Genomic DNA, 25,867 nt, shown 5'->3' on the forward strand with positions numbered 1-25,867 from the left:
AACCTCACCCCTTTGCGCACCTACCCCCTGGCGCCATGGTGCTGACTGTCAATCAACTTCTGCTGCTGGTGCAATTAATTCCATCTCCCTTTGCAGTTCCAGTTCACCATGTGCAGGGAGAGCTATCACATTTCATGCTCTAAAGGGCTTAAACCTCCTCTACACATACAGCCACTCACTAGCAGGGTGGCCGGCAGAGTGATTTGAAACAGACCGAAGGAATGGGAAATAAGCAGGTTTCCTTATAGATGAGGCCACCCTAAATCAGATTTAGGGGCTGAGAGAACGAAGCAAACATGAGCTGCTCCTGTGCCGCATGACACGCACCTGCTGTAACGCACATAAGCCTCTGACCAGGCCAAGGCTGCGTCCACCCTACACACCCTCCACGGTTACTGGAGCTCTGCATTTTCTCACTCGGGCCATTTTTAACTTGTTTTCCGAGCCAGCAGCTGCTGCAGTGCCCCAGCAGTCCTTTCCCTGATTAAAAGCTACCTGCCTTGCAAAGAGGCCAGGTGGAGAGGTGGCTGGGGGCCACGAAGCCGAGGACTGCAAGTACATTTAGTGTTTAGCTCTCTGGAGAGTGTCCGCTGCCTTGACACTAAGACTGAGGGTCCAGCTGTGCACACTGAGCCTGAGCAGAAAGGATACATCCCACCATGCAGCACTTCCAGGGATGACTGTGCCAGCCCTGAGCCTGAGGAGCTACTGTAAACCCCCAGGGTCCCCCTGGCTGGCCTGGCTGCTCTGTATGTGGTTTTCACCTCATCTGCAAGGAATTGGCGACACTGGGGAAACAGCACAGAATGAATGGTAGAAAATGTGTTTAATAAAAATGTGGAGCCATTTTCCACGTGCTTTCATCCAAGGCTATCCAAGTGCCATGCAATCCTTAATACACTAAGAATCCTAGTTCCTATCAGAGCTAGCTACTTTTCTTTCTATTTAATATAGAGGGGGAAACAAAGCACAAGTGGAGTGAAGGGAACAGCTGGAAACTGCAGGGAGAGGGAATGTGCCAGGGACACTCACTTTCCAGCAACCAAACCTGCCCGATTAAGCAACTCCAGAAGCTGGGAAATGGCCCTTTAGTCTGACCAGAATATCTCCATGTAGGTACTGGCATTTTGCAAGACAAGGTAGCGAGGACATGGGGAAGCAGAGCAGTGATGCATGACTGGGGCTATGCAGCCCATGATGGGGCTGTGCATGGGATGGAGAGCAGGGGAAGGAGGCAGCAGAGGTGCCTGTCAGATGTGTCCTGCTCCTGATTGCTTTGAGTCCCCACTAAAAGCCAGGCTAACCCACCACCAGAGTGCCTGGAGATGTGATGCTCAGACACCACCTATACGCTGCAGAGGGAAAGTCCTGGCCAGGGCCATACAGGCAGCCGGGAAGGAAGAGGGAAAATAATCTTTAAGAGGAAAAAAATAATCACGTTGGGCCACAGCAGAGATGGTGTTACCACAACTGAAAATCACAGGTGTTTTCTTCCACCCCATGAATACGTGCAAAGCTCACCAGTAAGGTGGGTGATGGGTTTCTCTGCAACCAGCAGTCCCTTGGCAGGGGCTTAAATGAGGATACCGGTTTGCTGCAGAGCCCAGGAATGGAAGCCAGCGCTGCCCTGAGACCAAAAACCAATTCCTCTCCATCTTCTACAAGACTCTTTCAGCCAGCTACAAAGCTCCCCAAATTCAGCACATTTCTCAGCAACATCACTGCCTTCTGGGCTGATGCCATGGGAAAATATTTCTGGACTGCTGCTGCTGCTGTCAAGAGCTCCCCAGGTGACTGTAGCAAGAAAATCCTACAGGTCACTCTAGCTTATGATATTCAGGCTGCATTTTACAAACATGCTGTCTCCAGTTCAGGTCTGTGAGAGTAAACGAGCTGCGTGACTGGCATGCAGGGGTTGGTGCACCTCTCACTTCTCCTGCATTAACACAACATGGCTGGTGTGCCTGATGCTGCAAGATCAAGTTGATAACTACTATTGTTATTATCTTTATTAATCAATAATAATATCCCTATTTCCTCTTGTGGGGCTTCCCAGCACATCTTTTCTTATTTATCCTCTGTCTTATCTATGTCCTGAGCTTGCAATGAGGTCTGGGTGAGCGGCTCCCGGCACTGGCCCAGCTGCTGAAACCCAGCCACACCTTCACAGACAAATCCTTTCCAGGGCAGGGATGATTTGACCGACTTCAGTCAGCCTGCCTGTGAAAAGGGAGCCTCGCAGAGCTGAGGCCGAAGCCATCAGCTCCTCTAGGCAGCTCTGTCTGAGCTGAAAGGGTTGTAAGTACCTAACATCCCTCCAGGGAAACACAAAGACATCTGCTGCATCTGTAAAAATATATAAAATGAGGCAAGGTTAATAATGGCTATCTTGGCCATACGCATGTGTCTCCTTTTTTCATACTGTCTCAGGGCTGTGCAGTTGTCAATGCCTTTACCTTGACATTCTCCCTGGGGAGAAGGGGCAGCACAATGTTCCCGGTACTCAGGCAGAAGCTGGTGTGCGGACAGAGACTCGCTGTTGGACACACAGGCAGCCTCCAGCAGGGCTGTACGCTACAGACTTCCAAGTGGTAGGTGAGATATTTCATCTTAGCAACATCCTTCCTTCCTATAACCAGCCTGTATGCCCCTCCCTTGCTTCGCATTCATCCTCTTTCCAAAGAAACCCCCCTTCAAAAACCAGGGCAAATTCAGAGCTAAGCCACATTTGAGCAGTGAGAAGCGACCTTGCCACAAGAGAACTCTTGCTCTCAGAGAGAACAAAACTCATTCTGCCTAATTGCTCCTGGCAGTGCACTCTGCCGTAACGAGGGTGGGACGACGGTGGCAGGGGAAGGCAGCACTACTCCTTTGCAGTGAGCTTTAAAATCCATCCTTTTGAGGTAAAAGCACAATACGAGCCAGGCTCCCTCCTTCAAGTCGCTCACACTGTGGAGAATAGCACCCGCTCTGAGCCAAAATCTGCCTTGCACGCTCACCCAGCTCTAAGTGCTGGGAGGAGGCTTGTCTTACTTTATTTTTAATTTTATGAAAAGCCTAAAATTCATCATGAGTGAGAAACTGCATCATGGATAGATGGATTCATAGATCCTCTGGACTTTCTGTTTCATGCACCCAGCAGGCTTTGCAACAGTTAATTTTGCCTCCCAACTCTCAGGAGGGAGTGATGGAGTGATGGAGGGAGGTGTTACTATTTGTGGTTTGCTGAATAGGATGGCAAGGTGGATGGCTGAGAAATTAACTCTGCGGCCTGACGATGCTTCTCAAAAGCATTAGCACACTTTCTTCCTTCTCACCCGCTGGCACAGTGACATTTCACGCTTCTGCCTGGGTCTGGCTCTCCAGAGACCTCACAGCCGTTCCCTAATGCCTCTCCTTTCACAGCAGTGTAAGAGTTGAAGCCCATGCTTAAATCAGGAAAATGGCTCCTCTGCAAATCAGTGGTCTGGAACCAAATCCCATTCGGAGGATGGGAAACCTGCCCCTGTCCAAGGACAAACAGGCTGGTTGTGGCATCTGATCCAAACTCAGGCAGCGTAAGAGAATGGGAAGGAGATTTTAGAAGAGGAAAATAATCGTAATTTAAAGGAATATGGATCAACTGTTTCACACTGTAGAATGCAATGAGGGGGCTGAGTGCCTGACTTTTGTTAAATAAAGTACTTTGTAGACACAAACCCAAATGGGTCTCAAGTAGCCTGGACCTGTGGACAGGCTAGAAATCAGTTGAGATTTCCTGGTCATCCCATCATCCCCAGCACAGGGATCTCTGGGTCTGTCCCCAGTAAGAGCAGAGGGGAAAGAAACTGTCTGCTGGTGCTGGGTGTGCTCGGGAGACAGGAGGTTGCCTGTGCCTGCTGGACATGGCTGGCTCAGCCCACACTGCTTCTCCAGAGCCATCCTCTTTGCCCAGCTCCTCAAACAGGACAGGCTGAATTTGGTATTGCTTTCTCCCTTGGATGAACAGGACCAGATTTAAAACCTTTCACCTCCTCTTGGGGGAGAAAATAAACAGCATTTCAAAGCATGCTTCAGGTGACCACACTCAAGACTTTTGGTAGCTGAACCTCACAGGCCAACAGGGAAAGTACTTTCCCTTGAAAGACGGTGCTGCAGTGAAGCAGGGATGTATCTCTTCTTTTTTTCTTTCTTTGAACATCACAAATGAAATCCATTAAGCAGTGACTGAGCAGACAGCAGTGAAAACAAACACCAAATTAAGCACACCCACTCTACAGGGAGAGGTTTTGCCTGCCTTCTCCTCCCACGCTGCTTCCAGGGAGGAAGGTGAAGATGAAGTGGGGAACCTGTAAGGACTGTTTCTGGAGGCTGGACTGGGACAACTGCTGGGAGAGGGAGGTTGCACAGGTGATGTGAATGTGCCAGGGGGAAAAGAGCCCTGTCTGAAGACTGTCACAGGTGTGATGAGTTGGTACTACTGAGCTTGGAGGGGCTCTGGGAAATGAGGGGATTAAGAGAGGTGCTTCCAAGGGTAGCTCTGAGGTGACAGTTACTGGTGATGGAGGACTAGGATGCTCCAGCAAGATGGACTGTGGAATAATAGTGAGGGTAAAGCACACAGATAAAGCACAGATAAAGCGTACAGCATGTCTATCCAGCCCTATCCAGCTTCAGTTTTCATTGTTTCTACACTAATTTGATCTTAAAAGTGCAGCAGCTTAAGGATGGCAGCAGCAATCCCCCCCAACGTGAGTGCGAAGCTGGGAACCAGCACCTCCTGGGCACCAGTGATGCACTGACTGCTGCCACCAGTTCAAGAGGCCGTGGCTTTGCTGTGCTCATTAGGGCAGGTACTCCTGTTGGGCCAGCTCAAGCATTTAAAGGTCAGTAAGACAGAAGCTGGGACACCACTGAGATGGCTGCAAGCACATTTGTGTCTGAAGGTAGGCAAGTGGGTAGGCACACTTCTCTGCCTGTGTAAAAATCTTCTCCCTCCGCAACACCCTTCTTCAGAACAAGAAGTCTAAATTCTGTGAGCAGTGACATTGATTGCAAACGATTCCCAATCCTTTCAACCTGTGGCTTTCATTTTTCAGCGTTGCAGAAATCAGATTTCAGGGTTTCTTTTTTTCTCAGGGTTGCAGAATTCAGATTGGGAAAGGTCTCTGGTTTTCTTTAGTCCAACCTCCTGCTCACACCTGCTCAGGGTTGCTCAAGGCTTTGTTTACCTGAACCTTGACAATCTCTGAGGACTGAGATCCTACCATACTTCCAGCCCTTGTCTCAAGGCTGCACTGCTCTCACTGTGAAAGTTTGTTTCTATATATCCAATGAGTACTTCCTATAACTTGTGTAATTGCCTCTTGTCCTTTACTGTGCCACTCTGGCTCTGCAGTGGCTGTAATCTGACTTTAGGTAGTAGATGGCAGTGGATTTCCCTTTTGATCTTCTCACTGCCAGGCTGAACAAGTCCAACTCCCTCCAGCTCTCCTTCCCCATTGTGGGTTCCCGCCCCTTGACCATTTTAGCAGCCCCTTCACGGACTGGCCCTGGACTGCCAATCTCTATTTGTCTATTTGCCACCTCATTCACAGACATAATATAGTCCTTCTTCCCAGGTTGGACAGAAGTCATTGCACCCCTGCTCTGGGAACAATTTCAGGGTCACTAGGGAAAAGCTGCAAAGTATATGAGAAGAAAAATGGCATGGTTCCATGCCTAGAAGTGCCACTAGTTTTCTTTTTACTTTTACAGAGAGGTAAAAGGGGTACCCTCCTGAACAGATATTCAGATGTCTGGCCAGGTAGGGAACTTGTTTTCTTGAAGAGCTGAGCCTAAAGTATGCTTTATCTCACTAGACTGAACTTAGAATTATGCCTTTGAAATTGCTGTGGTGTATCTTTAAATGCCTTATAGTTCATTGCTGTTAGGAGGGAGTTGCCAAATTCATGGTATTGGGATGCAATTCTATGCACAGTTTAGCCTAAGTTTGTGCTGCCATCTCCCCTTTGCCCGCCGGGGTGTATTGCCCTGCCCCTTCACTGGCTCTGCGTTGGTGACCGAGTGGTCAGATTGGGGAAATGATTCAACTGAAAGCTAATCAAAATTTTTAAAAAGCTGCTCTTTCTTGGATCAAGTCCCTGGCTGCATGGTCACTGGCACTAGAACTCAGAAAGGTGGAAATGCAGAGCTAAGGTTGCTGCTCACTGCATGGACTTAGATTGCCCCAGCCTGCTCATGAACACACACCACTAAGAGACTGCGAAGTCATCCTTATGCTGAGGAAACGTCTGTTGATCAGACCTTGCCTTCTTTCAGTGACACCCACCTCTTCTCCTTCAACTTCAATAACACATTTTTTTTCCCCTCTTGGGAATGTCCCTGCTGCTCCTGGCTCAGCTGATGAGACGCCATGCCAGGAGGCCACATTAGCCTCACAGTGCTCACCAGGGATATTTTGCCTTCAAGCACAGCATCTCTTGTTCAACACAGCCTTTCCCCAGAGCAACTCATTTGTGCTAGCCCAGCCTAGCCATCCCCACTCCTCATCCAGCCCAGATCTGTCAACTCTCCGAAATCCCAGAAGGTGTCAGTTTTCACTAGCAGAGGAGTATGGGGTTTTGCTGATATAATTTCCCAAGCAGCCTGGCTGCATACACAGTCCTATCAGAGCAATGACACTCCAGGACTTCCCTCAGTATTGTGAGCTGGGGTCCTTTTGCTGGCATCCCCGACCTCAGCTGGGGTAAGGGCTCCCTGAGGTCTATCCTCCTGACGGTTTTCTCTCAGGACAGATGCATAGAAATATCTCACTCCATCCTATAATATGGGCCAACTCTCTCTCTAGAAGGGATCTCTGGCCTGAAAGTTTCAAGGAGATCTAGCTCTTCTTTATTATGAATATCTGGAGGTGTCAGCATCAGAGGGAGATGCATCCCTCTTAATCCTTCCCAATAGGATTAACTAGACAAATCAGGAAGAAATTAATTAAGCAAAAGAAAAAACAGGATGAATACCTGGGAAAATATCTTGACACTGAATCACCTTACGACAATCTCTTAGGAACTTGAGGGAGGCTATGGTACTCTTTGCATTTGAACACTAGCATGGAAAAGAAACAGAGAAAGCAACGGGAGCTATGTGGTAGCACTGGAAGGTAGGAAATTGAAAGGAAACAACAAGACTTTGGTATCTGTGACACTGCTGGAAGGATAGATTTAGCCAGCTCAGATTTTGAAAAATCCCAATAATGTAAATTCTTTAAGTATGAGCCAAGCCTATGAATAAGATAAATCTCTTAGTCACTTTGCCACTGATATCCTTCTAATCTCATCCTTCCTCAATGATGCTGCTCAGAGAGTAAAACACTTTGCATAAATGGGTTTGCTGCTCAGAGCAATCACTCATGCCTCCCACTCTGACCTCAGGATTAGAGAAGTCCCCTGGATTAAGGCTGTTACTATTTCGAGCTCAGGGTGAAACAGCTAAGCAAGGGCTCAAGGGGACTTCCAGGCAATTGTAAGAGAGAGAAAAAGAGAAGGAGAGGCAAACAGGAGGCCACCACCATCTTAGGGAAGAACGTGTCCCACACCGGTGTTTAAAGTGTTCTGCAAACATAAATAACCCAATGCAAGGATTTATCAACTGTGGGACAGTAACAGTAATGAAAAGACCAACCTAGCCAACTTTTTCTTAAAAAACAAAAATGACATTGAACTGACGATCCCATTTCCAGAGACACTGAGTGCCTTGTTCCCCAGCAGACGTCTCTGGCAGCTGCGTAGACCCAGCAGCTTGAAATTCAGAGTTAAGGTCTGCTGAGCTGTCCGTCCCACAGTAGAGATTGGAAATGACCTGCTCAAGGTTAAAAAGTGAGCTGGGAACCACAGACATCCCCCGAGCTCTGATGCCCTAGAAGCGTGGTGCAGACATTTACATCAAAACAAGGAGAGCCTCAACACCAGATTTCAGATGACTTCGGGTTGCTTTACGGGGGTGAAAAGATCATTCTGTGCACCAAAAAGAAGAAACCCATGCCTCTTCATCCAAATTACACCTAAGGCCATCAACAACCATTTACCTTTCGCTTACCGTTCCCTTGCAGCACAGGCACAAGAAGTTTCTCAGTACTACTTGCATGGGATATACTGTAATAAAGTATGTAATCCCTTAAAATACAAGAGCTTTCCTTGTAATCCATGCTTGTGCAAACTCTATTTCACAAATTCTTATCACACCAACAGGAAATAGTTTTAATGTCTCCAACAGACACATGAATTTTCTAAAGTGCATGTGATGCGTTTACTACATGAGTACCCAAGAACTGCTCCTTCTCACTATTGCTCTGTGGAGACGCTCTCTGCTGATGTGCTCCTTCCCTCACAGGAGAGTTTGCAGCAATAATTCCAGATGGATACTGGGAATAGTAAAATAATGACTCCTCAGAAGCCAAAGAAATTTTGCTATTAGCAGCATCAGACTGGACTTTCAATGTTCTACCAGGATAACGGTGTCTTCATGTGCAGTTTCTGCCTAGGTCTGCAGAAGAGCTTCTCAAGGCTTCGGTTGATTAAAATATAGTAAGTCTCTCACAACTGTTGAACTATATTTCTGTAAAAGATATGCAAGGCTGCAGGCTGTCCATCACATTTTGCATGTCCCCTGTGCCAAGACTATAGTTTTCTATTTGACTGTAAATCATCCATTTTAATTAGATGTAAGACAATTATTATTGGGTTTTAGTGAGTCATTTTTCTCTCAGTAATTAGTAGTTGTCAGTTCAACTCAGCCCAGTGCTGGTGTAACCCAGTGACTTCAAGGCTGTGCTTAAAATCTCTTCTCTCCCACACAACAGCTCATCATAAACAATATTACTTTTCCTGCCATGTCCAGTGGAGCTGTGTTGAGCCGTGATTATCTCAAAAACTCCCAGCCAGGCCAGTGACGAGGAACGCCTGCTGTCTGAGCACAGAAGGGACTGCCCGACAGGAAAACTTGGCCAAGAAAAGACAGCTTACCCCCTTGACCTCATTTCATTGCTATATGCTTCAAATCCTGGCTGCGTCTGTCTCGCTATAAAAATGTCAGACTGTCTCTAACACCCATTTTTGCTCACCGCTTCTGCATGGCCTTACTTGGCAACTTCTCCCATCTGTTTACTACTCTTCAGTGCTGTACGTGTATTTCCGAATTGCTGTTTACTTATGATAATGTGAATAATCAGCATTTGCAGAGCACCTAGCTCTGAAGTATTCTAGGTGTTTTATAGTCAAGCAAGGATCCCTTTCAGCCTTCCTAGGAGGAAGTTAAGAATTCTAGTCCTGCTTTGTAGCAGGATGAAAGGTGAATCCAGGTCCAGACAGCCTATGTGTAGATGTAGCAGATACTTGCGCACTGGGTATCTGTGTTCCCATAAAATCGATGGAGGTCTAGTCAATGCTGACAGTGGAACCCCAGCAGTGAGTCAGCTGAGCAAATGTAGGTGTATAGCTCTCCAGTTCCACTGACTGTATTGACTAGGGGCATGATTATCTACCTCGAGATGTTTTCCACTAAGAAATCATGTGAGCATGAGTCAAGATCTTGATTTTTCACTGCCTAGACTCCCAGTCCACATGTAGACACCTACATTGTGACACTAGATTGACGTATCTGCAATCCAGGACTGTGTCCCACTTCAGTTGTGTGCCCAGGATCACAACATGTTTACAAATCTCAGAGGATAAGCTGAGATCCTTGGATTGCCTCTGGTCCTCCTTCGTCTGCTTGAACCTCCTCTAGTCAAGCTGTCACCATGGGATAATGGAACAGATGGGAACACAGATACTCTAAATGTGTCCTCTTAGAGCCAGTGAGCAAGCCTCCACTTGGACTGGGACTTGTTTGTTATCCAGTGACTAGCTGCCACCTTGGCTCTAAAACCTGAGGTTTGCTAATACTGATCTGTGGGATAACTCTCACCTGAGGGAGCTGTTTGCTGCTCAGCTCCCCACACTTTGCAACTTACCTTTTTTTCGCTATCAGAAAACATTTGCAGAAAAGCAGAGGTGCCTCTCTCCGAGCGCTTATGGAGGCAGGCCATGTGGGTTCCCTCCATAACCATGGTGTGGCGTTTGCTTAGAGATCTTCTCACTTAAGCTAAATATTGCCCTAACTGCAAAGTTTTCTCTACCACTTGTGTTGACTGGCAAGGGCTTGCTATTGTTTCACAGTCACAGCCCTTACGCTCCAGTGTCAGAAACCGCTCAAGCCTAAACAAGCCCAAGTTCTCACCCATAGTCATGTCTTGGATCTTTCTAGGTTAGCCTCCTTTCATGACCTGGTGAACCTCATAGCTGACGGAAAGATCTTTTTCAGTGGGTGGAAACAAAGCACTAGTATGAGGACTGAAAAAAACCCAAGACACATAGGCCTGATTCATGGGCCACTGTGATTCAGCCCAGTCAAGATACACTGCAAATCACCACACTGCACTGGATGTGCCCTGCACACACTGCTGTGACAAACAGTCAAAGTGCTGATCTATTGAGTACAAATGTACTATTTACAGTGAAGAGCAGTCACCTTCCAAAACCCCACTTTCTGCACAGGAATGTCCCTGGCTAGGGGAGCTCCTGGTTGTTGTGTTGTGTCTCCAGCTCTGCAGTGAACTCAGCAAACACCTCCAGGAAAGTGCCTTGCAGCAGACCTAAACTCTGCTGCTCCTGTTCAACAGCCCACATGTGCCCCGTGGCACATCTGCCCTCTGCAGGAAAAGCTGACCCACAAGTGACCACTTAATCTCCTTCTCTATCCAATTTGGTTCAGCCACATGGCATCTGCCTTCCAGTGCACTGCTGCAAATATGTACACAGCAAATTCCTGCCTAATAGTGAGCGCTGGGATCAACACACATTGCCGCAGTGCATGACGGCTGGCTGCTGCTTGGAAAGCCAGTCGACTCTCCAGAGACAGAGGAGTTGGAGAGTGTGTTACTGGGAACCCAGGTCCTCCATCTCCATGGTCCTCCAACCATCTCATGAAAGCCCCAGAGGGTGTGCAGTCCAGGATTCACTGATGATACTTACCTCTGACGCTGCTGTGCATATTTCAGGAGGGAAAACAGCTCAAGGCAATGTGGACACAGTGATTTAAAAGGAAACCGATTAAAGACAGGCATCTGAGTGCCTGTGTTCCAGCAGGTATGCCACAAGTATGTATTTATAGGTAGACAGATACCGAAAATAAAAATCCCTCCCTCCCCTGACGGAATGTAAATCATGGGAAGGGCTATTATTCATCCTGTGATCTACTCGTTGCATCTGAAGCTGTGTCAGAGGGCTACCAGACTGTGGCCACCAGGAGGACTCATGGGTTTTGTCTCATCCCTGGGAACCAAATACCACAAGATAGGCTGAGAAAGCAAACGCAGAGGGTGTATATTCCTCCCAGATATGGTTAAGGCAGGCCGAATGGCAGGTATCTGGATGTTTTTCCGGACCCCCATATGTTCATACAGCCTCTTTTTGACTCATTAGTATCTCCAGCATACAAATAGCTAAGTGCCTTAGAGGCATTTACCTATGGGCAGAGACCTTGGCCAGTACCGATGTCTGATATGTGTATGAAAATGCAAAACAGCTGTCCCTGGAAGTGAGTTTTGAACTCTAGGTTGTTTCATTTCCAGCTGAGCAAATTTTCTCTTATTTTACAGGATACAGAGAGAATATACTCTCTTGTGCCTAAGTACCACTCCTTGTCTCTGCAATACAACAGAACAAATAGCCTAATCAGGCCAAAATGCAGAGCATGCTGAAAAACTGGGAACACTCATGATGTACTTACAAAAGGTGAAAACCTCCCCTGTAGCCTGGGAGGGCTCATATTGCTGCTGCAATCACAGTGCTTAGGGGCAGAGGATTATCTGGTGAGAAAGGACAGTAACCATTCCCCCACTGGAGAGATCATCTTGAGAGCAATGAGGTTATTAATCCTATGGAAGGAGATACACAAGTGAGGAAAGGCAGAACTGGGAGTGATGCGAAGAAGCAAGGAGCAGATTAAAGTCATTGGGCTCATGGTGGCTGTGGGATCGCCTGCAGGAGTGAACGAATGAGGCTCCTCCACCAGGTGCAACACAACCTTGTGCTGATCAGAGAAGCAGAGGGTGTATTTTGCAACTTCTATTCTCTCAAGATCATCTCCCTGCACCTTCTGTTTCACCAGAGAAACCCGATCTCGGCTGTCTCTTTACATCCATTACGGCAGAAAAACAACTGGATCTGACCCAAACAGAAAACAGAGCCATGCAATGGTAGCAAGCCTGTGCCAGCTTCAGAGGCGATTGCAACGTTTGCCTCCTGTTTCTGATCCTCCTAAACACACACACAGCAGCTCAGTTACATGTACACATTTGTATGCCTTGTGTTTGCAAATAATCTTTGATGCAGAGCTTCTTGGACTGCTCTGTGGAAATCCATAAGCTGGTAGCCATCTCTGCATTCCCCTTCGTTTACCACAACAATAACATCATCTGAAGAGTCCCAGCAGCTTAGTTAGCTTTCCCTCAGACAGACACCCTTTGGCTGCCTCTGACTGAAGTTCCTCCTCTCATTAAGTTGCTCAGAATTATCTCTGATATTCTCCCCACCATGCATGCTCACTTAACCGGTCTACAATCGCTCCCCCAATCACCTGGCTCTCCAGTCCAGTTGGGTTTGCTATAGCAGTTCAGTGATGTGTGGGGTTCTGCAGGCTTTGGGAAGAGGTGCTGTCACCAGCCAGCTACCAAAGATGCTCATTCAAGCTTTCAGGCTGTCCTAGGCAGCTCTACCATGAGCTCAACCTCATCCATGCCCATGCTGTTTGAAGGGCAAACGCTGTCATTTAGCTGCGCGCAACTGCCCTGCTGTGAAGTACCTTTGGCAGAGACTGACTGAAATAGGAGATCCTGGACTGGGATCAGTGGAGAAGACTCCAAAACTTTTACTATGCAGTTCCTCGGGTTTCATAAATGTATAGATTTCTGGAATAATCTAGTACTGCATTCCAGTTTGCTAGATTTGGCCTCTGCTGGCACAGGGATTTTATTTTCTTGCCTTTTTTAAACAGAATGGAGAACAAAACTAACAGCAAACCCAGAAGTTCTTGGAGCAATGGAGTCAAACAAAGTGTAGGTTCTCTCTGATTTGTACCCTTGCATAAGGCAACCTTGATGCCTAGTAGCATCTTAAGACAGTTTCTCTCCATGGCATCACAAACCCCATGTAGGGGTATGCCCCACATTGCTACGTATTTTCATGCAACTCATAAATTGCTGTAGCTTTTATTTATCACAAGTGGTTGAATTTGGCAAAGAAGTTTAAACGTCACTGACAGTATCTCATGGACTTATAACCAGAACTTACAAGGCTAAGTACTATTGCTTAGAAAACCAAGCCAGAAAGAGAGCAAAGAATATTTTTCATTTTTATGAAAATGCATTTTAGGACAGGTTTTTAACAGCTTTCCAGACAAATTAATTGAAGGCAGAAAGCAAAAATAGCTTGTAGAAGGCAGAATGACTCTGTGCTTCCAGAAAGCAGCAATTGTAACAGAACGCTTTTGTTTGTTATAAAGAGACTAATGGCTGTTTTAGTAGTCACTAGACAATGTATAATAAATTTCTGTTATATTGCATATTTTGAAAGATTCCTAATTTTTCAAAAGCTGCTTTTGCAAAGTTGAAGACTTTAGTTACAGAGCTCTTTTTGCTTATCCTTCTGTCCAATATAAACAGAAATAGCTCTTGCTCAATCAGGCTTTTCTACAACCAGTATTTCTGTATAAGACTCAGATTTGAAATAGTACCACTTCTTGAAGCTTTAGTGATTAATGGATCATGAAGTGTCTTGGCTATGACAAACAGATATATCTGAGCCTTTGCTATTATTAGCAATGTTTGTTCTCATTCTTCAATCCACGGTTAGGTGGCTATTTTTCCTTTGTATTTATCTGACTACCATTACAAAAATCTCAGCCCCTGTCCAAATCCACTCCAGGGAGGTAAAGCAGACATTTAATTCCATCTTTTGTACAGCTCCTCCTAAAATCACTGTACAAGTTGAGGAGATCTTATTGCTGTCTTCATCTACCTCATGGGAAGGTATAGCAAATAGCTTCAGACTCTTCTTGAAGGTGCATGGTTACAAGACAAGAAGCAAAAAACACAATTTGGAACACAATCTCCAATTAGAAATCAGAAAGAAATGTTTTCACTATAAAGGAGGTCAAATACTGGATTAGGGTTTAGATTCACAAGTGGAATAACCATCCTTGGAGACATCTACTTGTCAGCTGGACAAGGCCCAGAGCAATCTGACCTAGTCGACTCTCCTTGAATAGGGGGATGGATAAGATGACCTCCAAAGATCTCTGCATCCCAGATTATTCTGGAGTTGTGTAATTTTGTTTGACCTGAGCTATAACACTCAGAATTGACACCTTCCCCTGACGGTTGCATCACATGCCTGAGCACACCTACAAAGAGATGAAGCTCTTGTGTGGCAACACCAAGGAAAATGTGAGAGAAGAAATCTCTTGAATAGCTGCATGATGGGAAAGCCAGGGGCTCCCCTGCAGATTTTTGCATGTCTGCAAGAAGGGCAAGACACAAATCCAAGAGGACTGGGAAAGAGAAAGCCAATGGCAGCTGGACCAGGTCATGGCAGCTTAGCAAGATGGATTTTATACGCGAGTCCTCACTGCAGGCTATGGGGGCTGTAGAAACGTTTTTCTTAGAAATTATGTAGCCATCCTGCCTATGAAGAAAATTTTCCAAATGTGGGTTAACTGTAGGTGACAGCACTTCGGCTCTCATATGTCAGAGGAGGCTATGAACTTTTTTTTCCTAACTAGCTGAATCCCATGCATGTTTTTCCAGACTGAAAGTTTCTTGCTTTTAATCCAATGTGGAATAAAACTGTCTTGAAACACAGAACTTTTTCCAGAGGGAAATCTCCTCTGCCAGCCAGCCCAAGGGTTTCTGAAGCTCATTTCCAAAGATGTGCACAATACACAGTCCTTCCTATAACAGAAAAGACAGAAGTTCATATGCAAAGACAGTTTCAGTTCTTTGTTTCCCCAGATTTTCTCCTTGGGCACTGCAACTATTTCCCATTGTTGGAGATCTTAAAATCAGGATGGGATATTTCTTCTCTAGTCCTTGCACAGCTATTAACCTTCAAGTGGGAATTTTATTGCAGGAACTTATTTCACTGTTATAACAGAGAGGTTCAGACTAGACAAGCCCAGCCCAATAATCCCTTCTGGCCCTAAATCTTATAAGAATTCTCTTCTCTTCAATGTTAAAGAAATTTTGCTTTCGTGTCCTAAAATGTGAACCCTTTAGGGCAAGAAAAGCCTTTGCTTCACTGCTTGGTGTACTTCACTGCTTGACGTACCGACATCCTCTAAAGTTTACCACAGTATTAAAATAAAGAATGGTCTAGGAGCCAGAAGCCCCCATAACTTTACTTCTGCCTGTTCTGCAAACCCTCTCGTTAATCACTTAACTGCTATTTCTCTGCTTATATAATATTTTATTATTACCTATGTTTCTTGAATGCTCATCTGATCTGTCTTAATGTTCTTTTAATATCACTTGGGATGGGATAATAATCTTCTTGTACTTCTCCACTACCTTTATTCCTTACGGGTCCTAGTGTGCTTAACAAGAAGAAAAGGAAAGACAAAGTGTTTCATTCATTAGACAGGGCAAGGTCATGCAAGATATCAGGCTGAGAAGGAGACCTGAGACAACTAAAAGTGCTGGAGTGTTTGGAGAGGCAGGTTTAGCGCGTGGCCCTATACTTGCAGAAAGTGCAAAACATCCTTTGAGATTTACTTCACTGCCTGCATGAAATTGCCATGGTAGGTGCTGATATGACGTGCGTGAAGTGTCATCAGGATTCCTGCATGCCAATGCTGTATGTTATGTCTTCATCAGATCCATCCACAGGCCTTTCTTGGCTCTCCCAAAGACTAGGAATTGGCTTAAAAAAATTGACAGGATCTATCTGGGTAACGACAGGGAACGCTGATGGAATGGGAAATGCACCTGAAGTTCTCAGGGGAACCCCTTCTTCCATCAAAATACAGAATCACTAGGTTGGAAAAGACCTCCTGGATCATCGAGTCCAACCAGTCAAAGAAAGTGATCTTTCACGGCACGGTTTTGACACAACTGAAGCAGGGCAATGGCTATGCAGAGAAGGGGGAGAGGAAGGCATCACAGAAATGAAGGCAAGAAATGAGGATGTGAGCAGGCATCTGAAACCTGAAAGAAAGCAAACCTGAAAGAAAGCAAAGGTGATCTGGGCACAACCTGGATACACAGCTGGGAAAAGAGAGGGAAAAAGCTCAAGCTGAGAGCAGGGTTAATGCCCCAAGTGACAATGCTGGCACAAGAGGAAGGCAGAAAAAAAATGGGCATGGAGGAAAATGCTGGATAGAAGAAATCTGAGCTGATGTCAGAGCATTCGATAGCAGGTGTCTGGGAGACAGAAGGAGATCTGAGGTTGGACTGAAGCAAATGAAGTCTGCAAAGTCAGCCTTAAGGGCTGATATAATGGAGGAAATGGATGAGCTGGAGGAAGATGGGAAGGACAAGGAGAAAGGAGCTTTGTGGGACCCCTTTAGGGGACTGCACAGGAAATGTGAGCCACCCCATCAATGACAGCATCATTGGAGAAACAGGAGAGACGTGGGTGGTGGGAGCAACATTTTAGCTTCTTATTCTCCCATTCTGTACCATCCCTTCCCTCATTCTCTCCCAGGGAAGGAGGTTAAACCTGTGTGACTGTTGTGATTGATGCCACTGACCAGCAGTGTTCAAGCTACAGACAGAGGGGTGGATAAGATGATACATAGGTCATAGGAGAACCTGTGCAGAGTAGAGCCTGATGAAATGTGTGGGACCAAGGTCTGATGTGCCCATTGACTTTGGCTAAGGAGAAAAGGAGAAAGTGAGAGCAAACCACCAAAGAGTGTAAAACTATGACAGACAAAATGATGTGTGAAGATTTCAGGATCTGGAAACAGTCTGCCCAACAACATTTTGCTTTATCTCATCACTTTTCATAGAGGGGCATGGGGACAGCCCATTTATTATCTACACAGCTTTCTAGGTCTTGCTGGTTTTTTTCCTCACGAGAGGAAAGTCATCACTCACCATTCTCTGCTACCAACACTGTGATCTGTTCTACTGTAGCCAGTGATAAATTAGAAAAGGATAGAAGGTTAGATGTGAAAAGATGGGAAAAGCTAAGAAAGTTTTCAGCATCAAGCAGTACATTTTAGGCAAGTAACACTGATTGACAAAGGAAATGGAGAAAGATAAAAAGTTACCAAGCTACGCTGTGAGTATTATTCAAGTCTGGTTTCCCATGGAAACCATACCAAGTTGGGGGTTTTTTGTTTGTTTTTATTGTTTGGGGGTTTTTTTGTCTAATGGGATACACCTTCCTGTTAAAGCTTTTGCTCCAGCTGAAGCTCTGTCCTGCATAGATTCTACAGTGTGGAGTGCAGCTGAGCCAATGATTAAATTTCTCTCCCACCAGGATGATTCAGTTTTTCTTCATCCAGCTACTTTTCATGAAACTTGCAGGAATTCAATGCCTTTCAGATCTCCACTGCCAAGTCTGGCTGAAATCGGCCAACAAGTTTAGAGGAGGGCTCGTGAGCATACACTCTAACAGCTAACACTATCATGTGGCTTTTATTCCTTTAGCAATCAGCTAATAAAAGGGATGGAGTGGCCACAGATATGGACCAATAATGATTACAGTCTATCTTATTATCTTACTCTAGGCCTAGGAATGATGAAAACATATGCAGCAGACACACTGGACACACAGCATCACAGACGCTATCAATCATCCATTTTTTTGGCACAACCATATTTTTGACTTCTGGATTAGGCCAACCTTGAATGGAAAAACACCAATGTGAGCAAAACGCTTTCACAGAGGGGGCCCTTGCTGGGAATGAATTCTTGCTTGAAAGACAACCTGAATGCAATACAGTTTTGTATGAACAGATCCCTTCCAGGAGCAAGTGTTGCCTTTGTGGAAATAACAGTGACTCTACAGATGCAAACAATGGAGCTACATGCTTTTGCATTGCTTGTTCTGTCACTAACTGACATCAGCCACTGTTAATCATGGCCTGAAATGTATATTTAAGAAACAGTGACACAAGCACAGACAAGTTCCTTCATGAAGCCTTTTATATGGGGAAAAGTGAAAGAACAGAAAAACTGCTCCTTGGGCTAGCTAGTGGCACTGAAATAAATGGGTCACACATCAGAATTTCAGTAGGTACAAAAGGTGAAAACCCTGTCTCCTGCAGCAATTAAAAGTCAATGGGATTAGTGGCCTTCACTATTATTTATAGAAAGCCCGCTGTGTGCACAACATTATTGAAACACAAGGGTCAAGTCCCTGCTACTGGATGCCTACCCTTTTGCTGTTGAAGTTAATGGGAGCTTTGCCAATCGAGTCTGTTGCAAAAGAGTCTAAATCTAAAATATATGACATCCTGAGCTCCATTCAGTTGATGGCACAAGCAAAGCTTTTGCTCAAGCCAGAAGTGTTCTGTCTGCCCAGTATAGATTCAATCCTGAGACAGATGAGACACTAGAGTCAGCTATGGAGGAGTTAAGATTCAAAGACAGGAAGGCAGAGAGGTGGACTGAATGCCACAGGAAGAATCTTCCTTTTCTTTCTGTCATAAATTACGATATACAGATTGTAATCTAAAGGGCTACATCCTGGTATCTCTTCCAATGTATGATTCTCCTTCTAACACCAAGTAAATGAATCCTGTGCAAACACATCTATGAAAATGACATGGATGGGAAGTCTGCACTGTCATTATGTGATTCAACACATTTGAAAACAGTGTCCTCATGGTACAGCCTGTTTGGACAGACCCCATCAAACACCAGCAATCCCCTTCCTGATTTTCCCTGGTTTGGACATTCCCGTGATGCTGGTTGCAAAGTTATTTCTTCTTCCGCTCATTCTTTATCACACTCATACTCTGAATTCTGCCACAGGCTATCACTTTTCCTTTTTGTCTCACTTCAGAAAAGAGGTACCCAATTCTCCTCAGTCTTACAACTTCGTAAATCAGAAATCAAGCATCCCAGAGACTTCCTCCACTCCTCTGGACTACTGAGAGACCAGTTTGTAGAGTGGTAATGTTTCCTGGCTTAGCTTATGCCTTCTCTGCAGACACTACCAGGCAGGAAGCTAATGATGGCTTTTGCCTATGTCTGTATTCGTAACAGGAACGACATCGAGTTTCTCACTAGTTATTTCAAGCAATGCATGCTAATGACCAGTCATTCAATGGTACTAACCATTCACTGATCCTACACAAGGCTCCCAAGTATTGTATATTAATCCAGACTGAGTAATTTGGAGTCAACTTAGCTCCAGAGAGGTCCTGAGCATGGCAGGTGCTTACATGCTGAAGATATTGCATTACACATGCATGAAATCCAGATGTGCACCTGGAGAGGTGGATCTTGCTGGCCATGCACAAGAAGGTGGTGAGCTGTGAGGCTAAAGACCAGCCCCAGGGCTCTGCTCCTCTTCAGTGTTACTCTGATCTCTAGATTTGGTTCAGACTTGAATCATGGTTTTTACTTTAAGAAATGGTGGTATTATTAATAATAATAATTGTGATGACTGTGGATATCCTTAATAACCACATAGCTTTACAATCCTTCACTAAACTTAGTTCTTCGTCCTGCTAATCTCCTGCAGCAAGAAGTTCCACAGCCTAATGACATATCACATGGAAATGCATGTCCTAATATCCATTATGAGTTCTCTTCCCTTCCAATTTCCTTGAAGGTCTTCATGTTCTGAAACATTATAATGAGTCAGTGTCCCTAAAGTCTGGAGGGGACTTTGGTGGAAAGAATAGTCTATTTTCAAAAATTTCTATTGAATACCAAGTCAAGTCCAAGCTAGCAGCCTGCAGGCACAAGAGTCCACAGTCTATTCTCTCTGATCCTCCTTAGCCACCCAATCCTATTTGCACTGACTTTTCAAATCTCCATCTTTTTTCCCGGAACAGAGAAATAGAGGAACGCAGACAGAAACTGACAGGTAAGAAAAGATGTAAACACACTCTAACTGACAATCTAACAAGCAATCCTTGAGGCACACTGATTTCCAAACAATCTGAGTTTCATTTAAGAACACTTTTCTATTTATTTTCCGCACAGCTAGCACCAACTCATGAGATCCTAAACTCCCCAGTACTGCTAACTCCTTGTGACACAGGCAAAATTTACCCACTGATGTGAAAGGACTTTTTACCCATGTATTTTCCTGCTTCTCGCCATGACTTGCTTTCAGCTTGGATTCATACCAAGCACTGTGAAACATTTGTGAAAGCGGAGCTCGTCTTAGTTTCTTTCTCTTGCAGAACATTGTCAGAGATCCAGAAAAGCAGACAAAATTCTGCAAACACTGAGCATTAACCAAAACAGAAGAAAAAGCACCAACATCTTTCCTTCTCACTTTCTCCCCAGAGCTTTGCCATTTAATCCAGAGTCCAAGAATTAGCTCACAAATGGTGCAGGACACTCACTCAGTGAAATCTTTGAAAATGCCAAGCAAACCCCCGAAAGGCAATGCCAATACAAAGCTCAGAGTTCAGCCCATCAACTTACATGATATTAAGCCTTCATTTCAATAAAAGAAGTCACCCCTTTCACCTGCCAGACCTAAGCAGGGGTTGCTCTTCATGCCCTCAAAACAAGGGCCCAGATGCTGTGATCACCTGGCCATCAGATCCATTTTCTCATCTGCATCACTTGTTTCTCTCAAATAACATTGCAAAGATCAGAACAGTTCCACAATAATAAGCTTTAATCCTTCGTATGGTCCTCAGCACATTTTTAAATGAAAGAATCAGCTTACCCATAGGAGCCACAAACAAACACAAGGAGCTTAAGATATAACCAATTTGATGGCCTGAAGTATCATGCGTGTTGGGCAATCATATATTTAAAGTGCAAATCCCTGCTGATTTTGTTTTGCATTAGATATTAAACAAAAACTACTTGCGAAGCCAGATTAGTAAGAAACATTTTTGGCCGGTTGGTTGTTTTTTAAAATCAAAACAGGATTAAAACATCTTTTGGAGATTTGCTGTCATTTTCTCTCGGTAAATAAGCTTAGAGAACCTAACAGTCAATTTATAATGAAAGCTTTTGTTCTTGGTACTGTGATGCAGCCCTGCAAATTTGCCCACAGCTGCAGCATTTTCAGATGTTTTTGACAGGTAAATAAAACATTGTTTATATCTGTCATTGTTATTAATCTGCAGAGTAAAGAACTAGCAATTACATTTTGTTTCCAAGTGGATAAATTTTCATGATGATTTTGGCAGGAGTGGTATAGAATAATGCGTATTCATGATTTTTATAGTTGTGAGGGTCCAGAACATGAAGGGTCCTTGCTCAGCTGTTGAGTTAGAAAATTAATGGGAAATAAAGGCTAAATCAGCAATAAACATCATAATAGAAAAGAACAAGGAATCTGGGATTTAACCCTGTTGGATTTAAATTGATGTAAGGGCCAAAGAAACCATACTGCAGGTCTTGACATCAGCTTCACTGATTTAGCTCTCAGTTACTCTGCACCATACTTCTAGGAAGTTGTGTCAGGATCTGGCCATACTTTTAACACCCCATGATTTGTGCCTCCATAATGGCTTGTGCTTCCCAGCTGCTGCAGGGCAAAGGGTTCCAGGCACTCCTCAAGCCACGCTGGTGAAGAAAAAATTATTTGCAGAATAAAGTACTGCTCAAGGATGAGTGGCAGAATCCAGCTGTAAGTGTCTTATTATATTGGTCAGAAACTGTGAGAAGCAAAGACGAGAAATCCTGGTGAAATCCTATTAGATGCCAGTCACGTCTGCTCTGCTTCTCACTCAGGTAGGCTGGCAGATGGTCAGCAAATAGTCTCACTTTTACAATGCAACCTACACAGGTTTTCAGTGTGAAAATTAGCATCCAATTATTTTCAAGCTTTAATGTTTGCCAAGGAAGTGAGTTACCTCTATTTTAATTCTGCTTAGGCTCTATTTGCTCAGACATGTAAGCCAATCTTGCAGGCGCTACATCTCGTGTACACAGGCAGAATGGCAAGCCAAGGAAGAGTACTAGAAATGTGGAATGATGCAAATTCTCAGGCAGGGAGTTGCATGGCTTCCAACTTTCAAAAGAAACATGAAGGAGACACTTGAGTGAGGAAGGCATACAATTTTCCCCACCTCCATCTAAAAGCCTATGGTGAAAATTGTATCTCACAGCTATCAGTCAGCTGCATAAACCATTAGAGCAGGCTACACTTCATTGAGCACCGAGATCTGATCTACGGGACCCTTGGTATGACACATGCAGCAGGGCTGTGGATATTCAGATGGGTTGGTGGCAGGATCTGTTTCTCCCAAAGAAGAATGGGAGCCTATTCCCCACCTCCCTGCCCCATCACCACCATTCTTGGACAGACTCAAGGGAGTCTATGATGCACATAATCACTGCATCATAGACATGGGCAACCCTGCGACGGGCAGAACGTGTGCCAGAGCACGGCCATTCTCAGATGAGTGCTGGCTTTTCTTAGCAGAGCACACAGGTCCATGATGGGGAAAGAAGACATGGAACAACACCTGTTTTTCTCAGGATTTTAACATATCACCTTATGTGTCAGGATCTGTGCCTAAAATGGAAATGGGTATCTGCCAAGTCGAACGTTGCAACTCTTTCATGCAAGGATCCCTTATTATCATAGGTAACAGGACTATCCTGGGGAATATAGGTTATCTGTATATTGAGGCTTGATCCCAGAAGCAGAGGTCTGCAGCCTTCCCTGCTGCCTGCATTGTTATGTGCAAATGTTGTGGTGTATGCTACTATAAGGAAGTTGCCAGCCTGAAAATACATGAACTGCTTTTTAATTGTTATCCAATAGGGAGAATAATGCCCCAGAGTGGCACCTTATGTTCTAGTGAGATTGCGTTTGTTTCATTCTCCTGTGTCGTGGAGGGAAACTTCATCCACCCAACCTCAGTCTGTGCCACCCAGTATCTCAAGGCTGCAGCTTCAGCAGGTAAAAGTGTAACCAGCAGTTTTCCTCCTCTAGCTAGTACAACTGGGAGCGTGGGAGCAACAGCAAACCTGCAGAGCTCTTACTAGCTGTCCCCTGGGAACCATGGACGAGGTGGGGCTGCATCCTGCCACGTGTTTATTACAAACTGAAGCTGTATTTTTAAAAGCAAACAGCACATTAAACAGCTCCTTTGCATCATTTCTGGGGTCACACTGGGTACCTGCAAGGCAACGGAAAGCTCCGCGTGCCAAGATGTGCTAAGCTTCATGAAGGAGTCCACGAGTCCCCGCCATGCCACAGCTGCACAGCTCTACGGTGGGGCACGGGTGCGCAGGGCAAAGCAGGGCATGGGTGTCCAGGGTAAGGCTGCCAGGCTGCAGAGAGCGACAGAGCAGGCCCATGCTCTGCATCTCCCTGGGAAACACTGCTGAAGTGCCAAATCCTGGGGAGAGGGCAGAGCCCCTCTGGCTTTGGGGTCCTGTCCCAGGTAGCAGGGAGTTCCATGCGAGCAACAAGGCCCCAGTTCCTGCAGCCAGGAGCATCACTGCCACGGCCCCCGTTCCCACAGGCTGGAGCATCGCTGCCACAGCCCCAGTTCCCACAGCCTGAAGCATCACTGCCACGGCCCTAGTTCCCACAGCCTGGAGCACTGCTGCCATGGCCCCAGTTCCTGCGGCTGAAGCATCACTGCCACGGCTCCAGTTCCCACAGACTGGAGTATCATTGCTGCCATGGCTCCAGTTCCCACAGACTGGAGCATCATCGCTGCCACGGCTCCAGTTCCCACAGACTGGAGCATCATCGCTGCCACAGCTCCAGTTCCCACAGACTGGAGTATCATTGCTGCCATGGCTCCAGTTCCCACAGACTGGAGCATCATCGCTGCCACGGCTCCAGTTCCCACAGACTGGAGCATCATTGCTGCCACAGCTCCAGTTCCCACAGACTGGAGCATCATCGCTGCCACAGCTCCAGTTCCCACAGACTGGAGCATCATCGCTGCCACAGCTCCAGTTCCCACAGACTGGAGCATCATCGCTGCCACAGCTTCAGTTCCCACAGACTGGAGCATCATCGCTGCCACGGCTCCAGTTCCTGCAGCCAGGATCATCACTGCCACGGCTCCAGCTCCTGCGGCTGGAGCATTGCTGCCACTGCCCCAGTTCCCACAAGCTGGAGCATCTCTACCACGGCCCCAGTTCCCACAAGCTGAAGCATCTCTACCACGGCCCCAGTTCCCACAAGCTGGAGCATCGTTTCCATGGCCCCTGTTCCCACAGCCCGGAGCATCATCGTTTCCACGGCCTCCGTTCCCGCAGCCCGGAGTATCACTGCCACGGCCCCAGTTCCCACAAGCTGGAGCACTGCAGCCACAGCCCCCGTTCCCACGGCCCGGTGCATCACCGCTGCCACCGGGCGGGCTGCTCCCCCGCCTCATCCCGCCGCCCGCCGCGGTCTCACCTGCTCGGGCCCCTGGAAGCAGATCCTGCAGAGCGGGGTGCGGATGCCGCTGTCGACGCTGCTGCCCAGCGAGTATCGGTCCTCGGCCTTGCCCTTGCCGAAGTCATCCGAGGAGGTGCTGCTGGGCAGGGAGGCGGGCGGCTCCCCGGCGGGGCTGCCCCACTCCTCGTTGCCCGGGCTGCCCGCCCCGCCGCCCGCCGCCGCCGCCGCCGCCGCCGCCGCCGCCCGCCAGCCGGGCCCGCGCGCCCCGGGCGGAGCCGCCTCTGCGCCGCCGGGCATGGGGAGCGGCGGCGGCGGCGAGGGCGGCGCGGGGGGTCTCCGCAGCAGGAAGACCTTCAGGTCATTGAAGAGCATGCGGCAGCGGCACTTGAGGAGGCCTTGGTTTCGCAACATCTGTCTCGGACGGAGGAGCCCGCAGCAGCAGTAGCAGAAAAGGACCGCGCCGGGTGGTATTAACATGTGCCTTTCCTTGGCGGGTGGGGACGGCGTGGGAAAGCGAAGAGCGGGACCGGCCGGGGGGGGTCCCCGCGGGCTCGGCGCCGGCGGAGGGGGCTGCGCCGGCCGGGGAAGGGCAAAAGCGGAGCGGGGGGACGAGGGTCCCCCGCAGCCCGCTGAGATCCGCCGAGGAGGACGGGGAAAAAAACAACAACCCCCCCTACACCCTCCTCCGCGAGTTTGTTTAGGAATGAGCCAGAGGAGGAAATAAATCTCCCACGCCCGAGGGTTCGGGGCGCTGCGGAGAAAGCCCCTGGCCGGCTCCCCCAACTCCTAAGCCTGTAAAAAAGAAGGGTTGACGTATCCGGTGGGTGTGGGGAGGAGGGAGAATATGGTTCTCTCGACAGTATTTGGCATCTCAAGTATTTTTCCTTTTTCTTCTCTTTTTTGTTGTTTGTTTGGTTGTTTTTTTTAATAATTCTTCTTCAGTTAAAAAATAAAACCCGATCACACGAGACCCGGTGTGCGGCCAGACAAAATAGCAGCCCGTGTGGCTATCAAAATGCAAAATTGGTGGCTGTCGTTATTATCAAAATTGCCTCTTTGACAAAAAAAGACCTTCACATTGTTTGTGGGAAAACACCCTACGTTTCCAACACTGTACTCCCAGGTGGCTTCAGATTATACCGTTGCCTTTAAAACATTTCATTGTAAATATTAAAAGTCCTGAAAGAAGTAATTAGCATTCAATGAGCTTAATCCCAGATGTACTGAGATCAGTATATATATAAAATATGAAATATATATCATATATATTTTATATATATTTTTAAATT

The 25,867-nt window shown here is 46.4% G+C and overlaps 1 protein-coding gene across 2 annotated transcripts in view; it reads right to left on the reverse strand.

The window, feature by feature from the left end:
• MARCHF4 (membrane associated ring-CH-type finger 4) overlaps positions 1 to 25,055 on the reverse strand; it is a 105,299-nt gene extending 80,244 nt beyond the window's left edge. For both annotated transcript variants that reach the window (XM_054070322.1, XM_054070321.1), the window contains exon 1: positions 24,597 to 25,055. In XM_054070322.1, the coding sequence (XP_053926297.1) occupies positions 24,597 to 25,055 (459 nt within the window). The remainder of the gene's footprint in view (positions 1 to 24,596) is intronic.
• Positions 25,056 to 25,867: the final 812 nt, after the last annotated feature.

The sequence above is a fragment of the Cuculus canorus genome, chromosome 6 (assembly GCF_017976375.1).
Source record: "Cuculus canorus isolate bCucCan1 chromosome 6, bCucCan1.pri, whole genome shotgun sequence".
Lineage (NCBI taxonomy): Eukaryota > Metazoa > Chordata > Aves > Cuculiformes > Cuculidae > Cuculus > Cuculus canorus.